The 16,572-nt window shown below is 44.3% G+C and overlaps 1 protein-coding gene across 1 annotated transcript in view; it reads right to left on the bottom strand.

The window, feature by feature from the left end:
* Window positions 1-135: 135 nt before the first annotated feature.
* The window catches only part of SIM2 (SIM bHLH transcription factor 2), a 53,852-nt gene continuing 37,415 nt past the window's right edge, over window positions 136-16,572 (bottom strand). Inside the window, exons 8-11 of the mRNA XM_005526563.2 lie at window positions 10,462-10,609; window positions 9,293-9,461; window positions 8,130-8,538; window positions 136-1,828 (exon numbers count right to left, since the gene is read on the bottom strand). Coding sequence (XP_005526620.1) covers window positions 1,122-1,828; window positions 8,130-8,538; window positions 9,293-9,461; window positions 10,462-10,609 — 1,433 coding nt within the window. The 3' untranslated portion in view covers window positions 136-1,121. The remainder of the gene's footprint in view (window positions 1,829-8,129; window positions 8,539-9,292; window positions 9,462-10,461; window positions 10,610-16,572) is intronic.

Raw genomic sequence — 16,572 nt, 5'->3', positions numbered from 1 at the left:
TGAGTGTTTCGAATGTGCTGTTAGGGATTTGTGAAGTGCTCAAATCAGGGAATTCCAGCCCTACCTTTGTGCTGACAACAGGATTTATGCCGGAGGAAGTTCGGCGTGTTAAGAGCTGGACCTTTCAAAGCCCACAGTTCTACTGGTAAATTCAAAATAAGGCATAAATGTCCATTATTCTCTTGACTATAAAGAAAACATTTCTGGTGCTGTTATTAAGATGTATTTGTGACTGTCTGGGTTGAAAATCTGCACAGGCTTCCCCCAGAATACTCAGGGAAACACAGGATTTAGGAGTTTCCTTTTCTTATTTGTGGGGAATTAGTTCCTGCTCCATAATTTGTCCCAATTTGCCATGACAAGACCTGTAACCCTGTAATACCTATCTTTGTACTTATTAATTTGTCATATTGTCCCTTGTCCACGTAAATGGTGGTGGCAACCATCTCAGAACATTGAAATCTGTGTTAAATAAATCAAATTTAGGGCGGATTTATTTAGTTTTAAAACTTTTTTGGTAATTAATAAATAAGTTTTTTTTTTTTCTGTTTGGGTAGTACAGCTGTGTTGTGGTTGCTGAAAATCACCACTCTCTCAACAAAGTCAATTTGTCAGGGGGTTGGGTGGAGAGCTGAGGTGAGGTTTCACACAATTTGTCAAAAAAACCCCTAAACTAGAACGTATATTTTATAATGATTAAAAAACAATCTCGAGTTTCTTTTAAGGAGGGGTCAAGGAAAAAAAAAAAAAAAAAGAATGTTCTCCATATAAACCTCTGCATATAACACCTCTCGTTTCCTTTTGCTGCACACTATAAAATAACAAATATAAGATTTGGCACTTGGCTTTTCCCTGGCACCAGAGCTTTATCTGGGACGCCGAAGCACGGCAGGGCACGGAGGGGATTTTCCTGGCCCTGGGACTGGTGGAACTCATCACTTTGTCCCTCACTGCCCTCCAGCTTTGCTCAGTAAATGTCACCGCGTTTCCTCATGCTTTATTTTTTCTTCCTTTTTTTGGGGTTTTTTTGGGGGGTTTTTTTGGTTGGGTTTTTTTTTTTTTTTTGCAAATCATTCATTTGGCTTCTTAATTCTAATTCTTCAAACCCTCCCGTGGTACCGTCACCTGCCGTTGGCAATAATTACAGAAGTCCCAATGTAATGGGGTAGTGCAGATTCCTTGTGTGTTTCTGGAGAAGAAGCCGAGGAGGGGCTTTGGTTTTTGTAAATGAAGGCGTTGACGTCCTCCGAGCTGTAGGAATAATTCTCTCCCGCGTGTCCCGCGGCCGCGCAGGGCGAGGCTGGGAAGGCGCCGTGCTTGGCCAGCACGTGGTGGTAGTTGAGGAGCACGAAGGGGACTTGGCCCGAGGGCCTGACGTCCACCAGCCGCTCGCTCTCGGCCTCGTGGTCGAGCTTCATCCTCTCGCCGCCCTCCAGCTCCTCCAGGCTGCCTGGCTGGTGGCTGATGTGCCCAAATTTGGGGTCTTTGACGCAAATCCTCCTGCTCTGCTCGTAGACCGAGGGCACGGGCAGCAGGTGGCTCAGCTGTCCCACGGCTTTGGCCTGGCAGCACTCGGATTTGGGCAGCAGGGAGTTGGGGAAGGAGCCCTCGTTGATGCTGATTTTTTCTGGCAGGTCTCTGTTAAAGGCCAGCTTGTTTTCCTCTTTGATGAGGTGGGCAGGGGGTTGGATCCTGGGCTCGGTTTTGTTGTGTTTCATGATGCCGGAGTCGTAAAAATCCTCCTTGTACCTGCCCGGCACGGGCGCCGTGCAGCTCGGGAAGGCCTCGGGCAGAGCGTCCTGGTTGTACCTCCTGTTGGACAGTGGGACTGGCAGGGGAAAGAAGACGTGTTAATTACTGATAACGAGCCTCTGCAGTAATTATAACTCACTGACATTGTTATCATTGCTAAATAGGGGGAATTAAACCAAATAAATGTTCAGAGCTGCAACCTGAAATCAAAAATCTTCCTTACCTTAAGTAAGCTCTTTCCAGAGATTTATCAGAGGATTTACTGAAAGCTGGATAATGTTGGTACCTATCAATGATTCCATGATTAAAATAGTGGAATTATTTTAATCATATAATAAGCACCAGAAATAAACTGAATAAACTGAATTTATTCTCCCTGTCATTGTGGGAGTGCATTGGACATTTGTCCTTGCACAGACAACTCCAGGGTTGGGCTCAATGATCTCAAAGATCTTTTCATTCTGCAGAATTCTCTTGATTCTGTAACTCATGGTATTTATTTGGGGTATATTTAATATCCAGAGGAGATATTAGTTATGTCATTATGTAATCAATGAAATCTCTTTGTGATACCCAGAGTGGGTCACGTTAAAGGCTTTGCCTTTTCTCTTTGAAAAGCTGACGTCGGATACTAAAAACATCTCTTAAACACCTCTTCAGCAATGCTGGATCTCTGCTTTTAAGACATTCCCATGTAATAAAGGTAGATAATGATAAAAATGCAGGTTACAACATTGAGTGGGGGAGAAAAAATTGAGTATTTTTAGAGAATCAGAAGCCAGATGCTTAATTTTTCAAGAGTATGAGCCTAGGGTGTCTACTTCAGGCTTTTCCTCTAAAATATATTGGGCAGTCTCATTTTTCTCCTCAGTTTCTGCATGGCAACTGAACTCTTGAAGCAATTTGAGTTATTTTTACTATTTTCTGCTTGGCTTATGAAGCTTTTCCTTTCTGTTCACTCCTATCTACAAGTGGTGAGAGAAAAGGCCCCTGGTTTTCTCCTGTACCAAAGGAGCAATAATTTTTTTTGCACTCTCCTATGAACAGTTTGTGAGTTAAACAGCTCCTCCAAGGCACATTTGAAAGTTTTATGTTAAAGGAAAAATGACACACTGAGCAAATTTCTCAGGTTAGACCCAAACTCTTGTTTAGTGTGAGGTTCACTGGAAGCCCTGGACACTTAAGTGCCTTTTTGAAAATGGATTTTCTGTTTTTCTAACTCTATTCAACGTCTCAAAAGTTCTGGAGTTTCCCTCTATTGGTTGCTGATGTAACTGTGCCCATTAATAATTAAATATTCCCTGTGCTGTAATAGACTGGTAAAGCCTTCATGGATAACAGGAAGCAGAAATAGCTCAATTGTACCTTTTTTTTTATATATGCGGAGCTCCATTAATTTCAGAGAGAGTTGCACTACGTAATTAATACCAGAATTTAAACAGGAATCTGGTTCCAATTTCTTCTTCACCCTCCTAAAAACAGTAACCTTTCAAGTTATTCTTTCCCATTTCTGTGTATATATTTTGTCACAAGGAGTAGAAGCTGAAGGAAGCTGAGTTCTCACCAGCTGGTGAAAAATGGCCCTTTCAGATCACAAATCCAACGAGGTTTCAGCCATGTGCTTCAGAATAGCTTGGGAATTTTACTGGTCTAGTTCAGTGCTTGATTTTAACTCCACATTTGGTGTTTTTATTGTGAAATAAATGTAAATGTTGAGAGCTGCTGACACATAAATAATATGGTTTCATGATCAGGTGTTCTGGGTTTAAGGTGTCCACAAGAGGGGTGGGTTTGTCCTCCTGTAGTTTGGAATATTTTCACTTTCTGGCTCTTCTTTAATCTCTGAAAAAAATGCTGTCCTTTTCCATTTTCAGAGCCCAAGAGAACTTGGAAGAAGCTGAGGCACCACAGCCACCAGTTGGCCTCTGCCTTGTCACCTTTAATTCTGTAATTTCCAGTCCTGCTGGGCTGGAGATGAACAATCAGGTTGTAAATCACAGAATCACAGAAGGTTTGGGTTGGAAGGACCTTAAAAATCACCCAGTGCCACCTCTGCCATGGCAGGGACATCTCCCATTGTCCCAGGTGCTCCCAATGTCCAGCCTGGCCTTGGGCACTGCCAGGGATCCAGGGGCAGCCCCAGCTGCTCTGGGCACCCTGTGCCAGGGCCTGCCCACCCTCTGAGCAAAATATTTCTTCCCAATATCCTACCTAACCCTGTCCTTTGTGAGTTTAAAACCATTTTCCCTGGTCCTGTCACTTTCTGCCCCTAGGAGAAGTCCCTCTCCCTCCTCTTTATCAAACAGGGCAAAGATAGAACAGGTCTTACTACAACCCCTGACCATGAGAAGATATTTTTATCTCAGTCTGTGCTTGTCCTGGTCTGAACCCTGATTTCAAATCACCCAAGGCTGATTGTTCTCCATCATTCTCCCTCCAAAAACAAAGGTGAGACAAAATGATCTCCAAGACCTCTTTGTCTCCAGGGGAATTCCCTTTGTGAAATGTCATTTCTTTCTTCCAACAGGCACTGCCTAAACCTGGGGAGCTTTTTCACTGATTTTCTCATTCTTTTTTCCTCATTTCCTGAGTTTTGGCATGATTGGTGGCACAAGGCTTCACACAGGTGGTTCAGAAGGTCCAACAGCACCACTGAGTGCCCAGCAGGTCCTGTGGTGCCCACAGCAGCAAGTTCAAAGGTAAAAAGAAAACTTCTGGCTAAGAATACAGTTGCCTTCACTGAAATGATTTTTTTTCCTTTTTTTTTTTTTTTTTTGATGACTGGCCCAGCTGGGAAAAAGTGGAAGAAGCTTCAAAACCAGATCCCGAAGCAGAAACATCTGATTTGCAGGCAGCTGTATCTGCTACGTGCTTCTTCAGAGCTTTGATGGCTTGGCACGATCATCCTCCAAGCTCTGATCCCTCCAAAAGGAGCTATTTTCCATGGAGAAAAATGCCTTTGGCCCACGGCGTTTTTGGCAGATGCTGCCGTGGATGTGATGTGGAATAGCCCTCGCATCCAAGCCGGCTGCCAGATGTCAGATTTGGCTTTGCCTTTGGATTGAAGATGATGATGCTAAGCAGATCCTCCCTGCTTTGAAGCTCCCTGGCTGTCAGTTCTCCAGTGAGCCACTGGAAAAAAGCAGCGCTTGACAACCTCGGGGAGATCAGATGCAAAAAATAAAGGAAAAGTCGCTTCCAAAGGTCCCAAATTCAGCAGAAATGCAAGAGCGCTGACTCTGCTTGAGGAGGAAACAAGGCTGCAAAAGTTGGGTGGAAATCCTGTCTACAAGGGAAGCTCTGTTCTCCTTTCCCCTTTTGCCATGATCTCTGACCAGGCCTAAGTTTGACCACGTTTTTTTTTCCTCCTAAATAATACAACTCGAAGGCTTTTGCAGAGAACTAACTGTAGCAAGCCAACTTTCATCAAATCCCCAATAAATATCCATTAAAATATCCATTAAAATGCATCAAAATGCTCAAAAGAGAGCCCACATCACCCAACTCAAACAGCAAAACCTTCAGTGAAGCAGAACCAGAAATAAAACCGCTGGTATTGCAGCTCTGTTTTCCTCCTGATAGGGAAACGGTGATGTGGGATGAGATTGAAAAACAGCAGCAATTTCTTGAAGGTTTTTATTGGGATTTGGGTTTTTTTACCCTGTTCCTGCAGATTTCCTGGGGATAGTCAGGATTTACTTCAGTCTTTATCCTTACCCTCAAAAGATGTAGGTTTTGGGTGAGGTTTAGTGGTGGTTTAGTTTTTTGGTTTGTTTGTTTGTTTGGGATTTTTGGTCTTTGTTTTGTTTTGGTTTTCTTTTTTTCTTTTTTTTTTCTTTTTTTTTTCTTTTTTTCTTTTTTTTTCTTTTTTTCTTTTTTTTTTTCCCCCCACAACATCTTTAAAAAAGACAAAACCATTTCCTATTTTTGGTCTAAAACTCCTCCTTTTCCCCCACAGTCCACAGGAGCAAGAAAATGAAGCAGCAAATTCGAGGAGCATGAGCTGAGGCAAAGGATTTCACCTGCTCTAGGCTGTGAGAAGAGCTCCACTCTTGCTCATTTTCAACCTAACCACAGAAAAGTGAAATAAAATGCTGCTGTCACTGAGGTGAGGCCCATCACGGGTGAGGTCAAACCATCCTGTGAAGGACAAAACCCCAGGCAGAAATTATCTGTCCCTCTGTGGGAAGCACATTTGATGTCTGATTCCATTTCTGTCTGATGCAGCAAGCTCAGTTTTGAATATCTTTATATTTTAATATATTTATATTTTAATATTCCCTTTAGATCTTGGATATCTACACCCATTAAGTGAATAAACACTTGATTCTGGTAGCCAAGAGGCTGCCTGGAGACTGCCTACATTTTTTTATTTTAAATTTCCACTACTGCTCCCCTGCATTCCAAGAAAGGAGGGTTTGCATCTGACTGCAGAGCAGTACCTCAGTCCTCGTCAGTGACTTTTAATTAATGAAAACAATGCATGCAGAGAGATGAGGATGGGATCCAAGGATTGGCTCTGCAGTGGGAAGGGATAAACTGGAGCTCTGCTTAAAGGAGTTTAATGAAAGGTTTCCTGTCCTGAGGAGGTCTCTGACACTTTCAGATGCACCTTAAATCACAGAAGAACTCCTGTATTTAATAAGACTGAATAAACTCAGATGTGGTGGGGTTTCATATTTTTTGCGTATTTTTGCAACAGGTTTTTGTATAATTCTCACAGTAACTGAAAGTAAATCAGGAAAAAGGGGGAAATCCAGGCCAACCAAGGCTGTTCTTGCTGCAACCTGAAATCTCAGCAAACTTCTGAGGCTTGTTCATGAAAGCAGTTAAATTCAGAGTCATGTTTGACTTGAAGGGGAAGCTGGGTCAGGGGTGTAATTAATGCTATTAATTGAGTTAAAGGTACTTGACACCATCCCAAAATAGCCTGACCTGCCAGAGTCTGCCTTGTCCAAATATTTTTGTTGCTTTAGCTGATTAATATTGTTCCTTGCCCATCACAACTTGACTCAGTTTCATTTTGGAGCTGGGGCAGCTGTGAGATCAGTGTTTAAAATGAGAGATAAATCTCTGCCAAAACTACTGCAATAAATCCTGTTCTGGTTGAACACGGGGGAAATTAAAGAGATGGACAAGATGATCCCCACAAGTCCCTTCCAACCCTAATTATTCTGTGATTCTGTGATCAGAGGGTATTTTGAGCATCTTTACATTTGGTTGTTTTATAATTTTTCAAGGTTACTTCTTGTAGGTTTCCACCTCAGAGAAGTCAATGCCTTTCTTCAGAGAATTTCTATCCTTGACCATCTGCACAGTGAAATAATGCAGGTGATGGGAGACACTTTCAAATTCAGAATTATGATCAAGTAAAGCAGAATTATTACTCTCAAAGGGAAAGACAGAGTGGATTTGTGCTGAGAAAGGACAATCTTCAATTTTTTTATGGGACTAGATGCTGTTTGTATAAATTTTATTTATTTTATTACTCATTTATTAATTTTTGCTAATTTTTTAAAATTCATTTTAATTTCTGTGTTAAAATTATCAAAAATTACAGTGGAGGTGAAGTTTCAATCTGACTTCAGCCATGACTTACCTGAGAAATTCCACTTAAATAACTCTGAGAGTGCAAAGCATGAGGGTAAACTGTGCCAGCACTGAAGGAGGAGCTGTCACTGTGCTGCTCTAAAAGTGATTCTGATCAGTGCATTTTTTCAGCTGAACCTTTGATAATATTCCCAATCCAGTGCTGATGGAAATGGGAAGAAGGAACAAGGGAATACCATAAATATACTGATTGTTACACTTCACTGCCTCTGATCTTCTGTGTTGCTTAAACTGATGCCTTAGGATTTCAGGTTTTGCATTTTTCAAATCCTGTCCTGCATTAGTGCACAACTCCAAACTCCTCATAAAGGGTCAGTTACCGTCTTCACATTTTGGTCAGACAAAACAATCCCTCTAGGCCTGAGATCCAAGGACACCCCACAGCCTCAGGCCCCAAAAAGTACAAACAAGTGAATTGTGGGGGAGCAAACTGGGGTTAAATGACTTCATTAGCTGAAGCTGTAATTGCAGCATTAACCCCAGATATGTAAATGGACCAAACTCAGAATTGTCTGAAAAACTCCTGACCATTTTCCACCTTGGGGGGAGCCTCTGGGAGGCTTCTGACTGCCCAAGGTGTATCTACTGAAGGCCTTTAATCAATATCTACTCTTCACCTTGTCTAGCCTCTGCTCTAGAGCCTGAGCCTGAGCAGAAAGTTCTGGAGCCTCTCCAAGGCATCAAACCCGGTTCTCAAACCGCAAACGCAAATCCTTCCCAGCCGGAGCGCAGCTGAGCTTTTTCTCTTGGCTCAGAGCGACACCCACCTTCATAACTCTGAGCAAGGTTGTGCCTGATGATGTTCACGGGCTGCTCAGGAAGGCTTTTGGAGGGGGACTGGCTGCTGGGAACCAGGGAATTGGTGTAGTGCCACTGGCACTCGCCGTTGGTCTGCAGCGCGCCCAGGAAGAACCGCGCCACCTCGCAGGGTGCCCCTTGGGCCTGCCCGAATTTCGCAGGCAGCATTTGCTTCTTGCCACTGAAGACGTGGGAATCCACAGGGAAGTGTCCATAGTGGTAGGAGAAGGGCAGGCTGTAGGGAGGGGCGTACAGGAGTTCGCTGCTCTCTGAATGGAAGTTCTGTTCCTGCAGGGCGGCGGCGCTGGCGGCGGGGCTGGAGCGCCAGCTCCCCACCTGGCTGCATTCCAGTTTGTCTGCTTGGAACGAGCTGTATTGCTGGGGGAAAGAGGGGGAAAGGAGCAGGGGAAGAGAGTTAAAGGAGGAACTTTTTTAGGGAAGTACAGAACATGTCAGACAGGCACCCAGAGCCTCGCTGGCTCAAGGGACAGACTGAGCGGTGCATTTAAAGTTCCTCTCTTCACGACTTTGCCTTCACTTGGGAGCAAAAAACCTACTTTGATTTGATCATTTTGGCAGTTCAGTTTTACAGAATCCCAGGATTATGTTTGGAAAAGCCCTCCCAGCCCATGGAGTCCCAGCTGTGCCCGATGCCCACCTTGTCCCCAGCCCAGAGCCCTGAATGCCACATCCAGCCCTTCCTTGGGCACCTCCAGGGATGGGCAGCCCTGAGCACCCTCTCCCTTTCCAGGAAGAAATTCCTCCTGACATGAAGAACTCCACACACCAACAGTAAATGACAGACATTCTACACCAGCACAAATTTTCACAGCACAATTCCAACTACAGGATTTTCTTCTTTTTTTTGTCAAGAAAGGGCGTCGTGGTTAAAGTGCTTCACGCACTCCACACCCCAAAGGTTTTTACATCACTTGCCAGAGCTGGTTTGTGCTACCTGTACTTTCCACCCCAAGTTTAAAAAGGGTCTAATTTTATCCTGCTTTATGAGGAATTTCCTGGGGTAGACAATCCTATAGTCTGTTTTATAGTAAATTCAGTCCTGAATTATCTCTACAGTGTCCCAAGCACTGTGTGAGAACAATTGGTAATTAAATATCGCTGGAAATTTTACCTGTGGTGGGTAAGGTGTTGCTCTGAGTTTTGCCTTCATTTTATTACTTTTGGGTTTTACTATTTTCCTTGTTTCCTGAGAGGTAGGTACTGAGTTTCTGCATGAAAACTGTGATTTGGAAATGGTAACCTGGTCCAGTGACAACTGAAGTTCCTTGTACTCGATATCTCTGCAAAAGAACAAGCCAGTAAATTAAAAACACAGAAAAATCCAAACTAACTCCTGTAAAAATATGTTAGCGTTCACAAGGCTTGAATTTTCACTCTTCCAAGATTTTCACCGAGTCTGGGGATGTCAGGAGGAAGAGAATCTTATGGGGTGACCTCATTCCCATGCAAAAAATTCCACTGGGAATCACATAAACACCTTTGGATGGAGTGTCCCCTCTCTCTGGGCCTGAGCTGTCCTCTTCCCTCAGCCATCCCTGGCTCCCTGTGGTTTGGAATCATGGAAAGACAGAGATCAATTAATCTGTCTCCTGCTCTGTCAGGAATTGGTCTCTGCCCTGGTTCTCACAATCAGCCCTGAGGAAAGGAAAAGGAGCAATGTTCCTCCCCTGTCAGCAGTGTGTGCTTTTAACTAAACCCCACAAGCTGCAAGGTTGGTTTTGATCAGAAAATCACGGAATACTCAACTCTGGAAGAGATCTTCAAGCTCAACCAGTCCCACCGTCACCAGCAGCACCAGCATCACCCCAAACCCTGTCCTAAGGGCCACATCCAGACTCTTCCTGAATAATTCCAGAGACAGTGACTCCACCTCCTCCCTGGCCAGCTCATTCCAAGGCCTGACCGCTCTTTCAAAGGAAAAAAACCCTTCTAATCCCCAATCTGAAGCTGTCCTGACAAAATTAAGGCCATTTCCTCTCCTCCTTTCCCTTGGCACACGGCAGCAGAGCCCAACCCCTCCTCACTGATCCTCCTGACAGGGAGTTGTGCAGAGAATGAGGTCCCCCCTGAGATTATAATTAATATAATTATATATGTTAACATAATTAATATAACAATGTTATCTCTCAGCTAAAGAGACGGGATCGTACCAACAGGGAAAGCTGCAAGGCGCGAGCACGGAACGACACCGGAAGACACAAGCCAGGAAAACTTGGTGGATTTAATCATTAATGACTCAATTAGTGATAACAGGTAATGGTACAAAGTATTTGGACTTACGTAAGGACATAATTGACACTCACTATGCAGTGAGGCCGTGACGAACGGCTGTTGTGCACGATGGTGGCGTAGCTCTGCACCCACACCCAGCCTCCCTGCTTGGACAGCAGCCGGTAGTACTTGGTGGTCACTTGGCCTTTCACCAGCACTGTGAACACAAGGAAAACAAAATTTTAAAATTTTATGGTTTTTTTGGGACTCATGACCACTTCCTGGAGAGGTTTATTTGCAAGCCAAGCGATTTTGTCTCTCACGGTATCACAGAATTAATGAGGTTGGAAAAGGCCTTTGAGGTTATTGAGTCCAACCTATGTCCTAACACCCTCCTTCCTCTTCCTCCCAATAAACTTGAAATAAACCCCTGCAAAATTATCTATCCTGCCCCTTTCTATAGATTCATAACACCACATTATTATTTCTTTACAATTTGAAGACATCTAAGTTTTGTCTTCCTTCTTCTCTGGGAAGGTCGCGTTCTTCACAAACACTGCTTTAAAATTTCTAACTGCAAAAGAAAAGTGCAAGGCAGCAAAAGAATTTTGAATTGGATGTAATTCTTTTGAAAGAAGGAGGAGAAATGGCCTCAAATTGCACCAGGGGAGGCTCAGGTTGGAGACTGGGAAAGAAAATTTCCCTGGAAGAGCGGTCAGGCCTTGGGATGAGCTGCCCAGGGAGGTTTGGAGTCCCTGGAATTGTCCCAGAGGAGTCTGGATGTGGCCCTTGGGGACAGGGTTTGGGGTGAGGACTGCATGATCCTGAAAGTTTCTTCCAACCTCGAGGATTCTGTGATTTTGAGATTTTTTTCTGGATTACTTGGAAGCACTTCTCTCACGGCTTGACAGATTATCATGTATTTTACGATGTATTTTATTCTGTGATGTTTTTTTTTCCTCTGTTATCTTGAAGGTTGATTTAAAAAGGTGAAATTAAAAAACTCTTTGGTTGTGAGGCACCCAAACAAAGACAAGGACAGAGAGGGGAATCAGATATCTGATAAATTCACCAGCCATGTAATCCTCCCTGAGCTATTTTGGATCCTCTGTGAACAAGGATGTTTTGGCAGGAGGTTGTGCTGTAACAGGAGTTGTGCAGCATCTCTAAATATTTAATCCAGCCACAAATATTTCTGGTTCAGTGCCAGGCCTTTATCTCAGGATTCACTAGAAGATAATGCCCAGCCTTTGAAGCTGGTTCTTTTTTTGTGTGGCCTTGCATCATTCCTTTGGGAAACTCCATCTTCTCACTCTCCTATCCAGTTATTTATTGTAAATTAGGGAATCACGGACTGAACTCGCTGCACAAATTGTGTGCAAAAAAAGTGGGCAATGGCAGAAATTCCTTTATATAAAAATGATTAAGAAATGGAATCTAAACCTTCTCTCTCTCAGTTTAAAACCATTCCCCTTGTCCTGTCACTTTTTGCCCATACAAAAAGTCTCTCTCCCTCCTTTTCATCCATTTCCTTGTGGCACCGGAGGACTCATTGGGGTCTCCCCAAAGTCTGGAGTGTATGGGTCACCTCTCTGGGCTGCTTCCTCTCCCATCCATTGCACATCCCAAAGTATTGAAACTTTCCTTCAAATCCAGTTTATCTCCCAAAGAAAATCAGGCTCTTACAAAATTGCCAGGTCTTTCTGGAAGTGCCAATTCTTCCATTTCAGGATGAGGTGCCTGTGTGTTCAGAAGGCAACAAAATGAACACCTAAAACTGTCTGCAGCTCTGATCTCTGCTCCTGGCACAGGGACAGCAGCAGGGAGCGGCTGGAGCTGGCCCAGCAGGGATTTGGGTTGGCTTTTAGGGCAAGGCTCTTCTTTCCCCAGAGGCTGCTGGCACTGCCCAGGCTCCCCAGGGAATGGGCACGGCCCCGAGGCTGCCAGAGCTCCAGGAGCATCCAGGGATGCCCAGGCTGGGCTTGTTGGGGGCTCTGGGCAGGAGCAGGAGCTGGATCCATAATCCTGTGGATCCCTCACAGTTCAGGACATTCCATGATTCCATGATCCTGCAGGACATTCGAAAACCCACCCTCCATGTCACCAAGCCACCCTTATTTGAGGGTTTCAAATCTCTCTTAGATATCAGCTTTTTCCTCATTCTTGCTGCTGTTCCTTCCACTCCTGCATTTCCACATGGAATTCCTTACAGGATCAGGGTGGTGCAGATGAACACAGAGTTAAAAAAATCACGAGGAGTGTGCCTGTAAGTATGTAAACACACCAAGAAAATATAAAGACATTTGTATTTTTCAAGTGCAGTTTATCACTGCAAGCTGAAAGTCTTGGAGTGGCTACTCAAAGAGTCTGTTCTAAAAATATTGATAATTGTCTCTATGCCACAGTTTTATTATTTCTTAGTGTTCTATAATTGTGGATGGTGCTCTGTAGCTGTGCTGCCCCACACCTGGAAGTGTCCAAGGCCAGGTTGGATGGGGCTTGGAATACCCTGGGATAGTGGAAGGTGTCCCTGCCATGGCAGGGGGCTGGAATGAGATGATCTTCAGGATCCCTTCCAACCCAAACCATTCTGTGATTTTATGATTTGGTTATTCATTCTAAAATCCAAATGGTCCCACTCCAGGAAATGCTCTTTATGTTTTAGCACAGGCCATGTAACAGGTAATTTTTGGAACGTGGTCTGGGCTTTTCAGAGCTGGGTCTTTGTGCTAGTTTAATGAGCACGTTTTCCTTGAGTTCAAAATGCTTTGCTACACTCAGTCTTCTGAAAGAGAAATTAATGCTGTCACGGATCACTAACTATAACAAAGTTCTTCCGTGTGCTTTGGGACTGGTTTTGGCTTTCTTCCTCTCCCACTGATTTTTTTTTTAAATCCCCGTTTTAGCTCTGCAGTTAAGACAGTGTTTGAAAAGATGTGAAAACCACTGAGAGCTACAGTGTTCAGCTTCCCTTCCTAATTATATGGATTAACCAATATTTCTCCGGGGATGGGGGAGGACTCTGTGTCTCCTGCTTTTTTAGCAGTCTGGGGAAAGTCTGACCTTGGCTAAGGGACAGTAACTGAGACAGCCAGCGAAGTCAGCTTCCATCTGGCTCTGTGCTCTGTTTGATGCTGAAAAGGAAACCTCAGGAATGGGAGTGAGGCAAATCCACCACCCAGACAATCCATGCAGGCTCAGACTTCTTGGTGGCCTCTGCTGCAGTCCAAAGGGGAGGATTCCGTGGCTTCAGCCCTTGGATGTGCCCTCTGTCACTGGGTGTTCCAGGGCTGTGCCTCGCTCCTGGCTTCACCGGGAAGCTGGAAAAGGCTCTGGGCTGTGGGACAGGACTATTCTGAAAGGCTCCACCAGGCTCCCGGGCGTGTGGCCAGGAGTTCCCAGCCTGCACTGGAGGATACCACTCCAATAAATGGATTTCTTGGCTCCACACTGGCAGCAGATCCTGTTTTAGCTGCCCTGGCATGGCATGGGCCCGGGCCCTGGGCAAGGCACGGTGCCCAGCAGATCCTTTTTTTTTTTCTGGACTTCTTAAAATCTGATGCTGCTCTGCCAGAAGTGCTGGCAAAGCAGAGACAGACCCAACACCAGAGATGGTGGAATTGTGCTTCTCTATAAAATAACCCTAGAAATAGTTCCAGGGAGCAGGAGAAGGGTTTGGTGGGGACTGGGCTGGGCTGGGCCAAGGCACAGAGACCTGAATCCTGTTCAAGTTCCTGCGGGAAGAGCAGGGATGTTGCAACACGTGGGATGCCCAAAGTCCCCCTCACAATGGTGCAAACAAAGGGATTTCTCTGAGGGCACAAAGATATTTTGTCTTTACTGGAACTCTGTCCTGTATTTTAGAGTGCAGGGCCTCCTTATTTGTGTGGCCACATTTCAGGGCAAACACTGTGGGGCTCTAGAAATAAATAACGCTGCTTCAAATGCCACAAGTGTTTTCCTGCAGCTGGAAACCAATCAAATGTTTCAAGCAGGAAATTCTCTTTGCTGCCAGCACACCTTAGGCAAATATTCACATCTACATTTCCCTCCCAGCTTGATGTTCTTGTTCTATCCCTCCTAACTTGTTCCCCTCACTGTTTCCTTTGTTTTATTCTCTGTGCTGCCTCACTCTGAGTTCAGCTGCTTCAGCTCTTCAGTTTGGGATTGTTTTTCCTCTTAAAAAAAGCAAATGGTTATCCTAGTTTAAGGCTGCTTATATTTTTTTTCCCCCCCCTTAATACCCTTATTAGGTGTAAGATGTTTCTCTTTGGATTTCTGCATCAGGTGACACTTCATCATCAGATTTCTGTATAGAATGGTACAACAAACCTGCCAACCTTTCACTGTTCGTGTTCTTCAGACATTTGCTGATGGATGCTGGGGGAGCTCTCACAGTGCTCCCCAGAGGGACTTTGTGCACTTTACATCTGGTTTAATAATTCCCATTACTTGGTATTCCAACCATGACCCTGCACTGTTCCCACTGCTGCCCAAGCATTACTCATTATTTTGCGCTTCTTGGGATTTATCTGCTTTCATAAATTCCTATGCGTGGCTCGCATTTTTCTTCTGTTTTTAAAGTTTACAGTAATTTATCTTTAATCTACAGAACTGCTCTTAGTATCCCATTTGGCTGAGGGTTTTTTATTTTTTCCTTGTGGAAGGATGTGGTGGGTAATTCGGTGAACATGATTTGTCTCTTCATTTAAAACTCCAGTCGTACATGGATCAAACTGGCAGCCACAGAATTATCCACCCTGCTGCTCTAAAACTGTTTTCCAGGGGTGATTGTGGCTGTGGTGGCATCATCTCTGTGCTGGTTGATGAAGGTATTTCAAACAGTCTGAGTTTATTTTGAGCAGGTCAACAGTCACACCCACAAGCAGATGTCACCGCTACAGAGAGGGTGTCCCTGACAGGGTATTCCATGTGTCCTGCTCATTCTTTTTTCCAGTTCTCAGTGGCCCAGAGATAATGGGCCAATTCAATAATGTTTTGGTAAATCAACATTCAGCAATGTTTTGGTAAATCTGAAGTGGCTGCAAAGATCAGCTTTTGCTTTCCCAGGTGTAGCACACCCTGCCGCCGGTGGAATTCAGCACTTGGAATTTCACCTTGGACTTGCCAAACACAGCTACAACCTCCTTGATATTCCAGATCCTCGTGAATAGCACACACTAAGAGAAGAAGGAAGCCTAAAAGAAGGATTTGACTCTGGCTGCTTCCAGCCTACAGGAGCAATCTGGAAAAAAAATTCCCTGACACTGGTTTTTGGATGTCATCTTTGCCTCGTACGGGTTGCAGCAAACAGAGCCAAATCCAGAGTTCAGCCATTCCCTCAATTTGCTTTTCAAATTAATGTGCTACTGAATGAACTCCTTCCCAGACCCAGATGTTTGAAGATATGATTAGTGACTGTTGGAAGATGGGAAATTATTAAATGTGTCATTTTTTTTCCTGACAATCCATTCTCCAAACCTCATCCACATGCTATTAATGAATGTCCCTCCAAGGAGTTTTTGGGACTGCATTCCCTTCAAACACAGGATGATTATTACTAACATATTTCAGAGGAATGCAGAGCTGCTGCATAGTTTTTGTTTTAACAACAGAGGCTAGTGAAGTTCAGATTTTCCCCTCTTTTTTACTTGCTCTTTTAGTTTTCCTTTAGGAGTTCACCATCCAGAATAATTTCCAAATATTTAAAATAGCCTGGATCCCCTAAGTACAAAGATAAAACTGGCCAGATAATTTGGTTTGGGTGTTGTTTTTTTTATTCTTTTCAGGAGCCCAGCATATTGAATATCCAGCTTATTTACACAATGAATGGTTTCCTTAAGTGATAGCCAAGAACTTCTGAAAATCTGTCTCCAGTCAAGATTTGGAAAGAATTTTTTCTGCTTTCCAGCATGGTTATTGTTGTCTACAAAACTTCTCACTGCAATCAATGTATTTCATGGAATCCCAGAATGGTTTGGGTTGGAAGGGATTTTAAAAATCATCCAAGTGCCCCCCCTGCCATGGCAGGGACACCTCCCACTGTCCCAGGAGCTCCCAATGTCCAGCCTGGCCTTGGGCACTGCCAGGGATCCAGGGGCAGCCCCAGCTGCTCTGGCAATTCCATCCCAGCCCCTGCCCACCCTGCCAGGGAACAATTCCTGCCCAAGATCCCAAGAT

This window comes from Pseudopodoces humilis, chromosome 2, assembly GCF_049639895.1.
Source record: "Pseudopodoces humilis isolate 2021_Gansu_Grassland_sample_001 chromosome 2, ASM4963989v1, whole genome shotgun sequence".
Taxonomy (NCBI): Eukaryota; Metazoa; Chordata; class Aves; order Passeriformes; family Paridae; genus Pseudopodoces; species Pseudopodoces humilis.
Note: the sequence above shows the minus strand (reverse complement) of the source record. Positions and strands in the feature narration are given on the sequence as shown.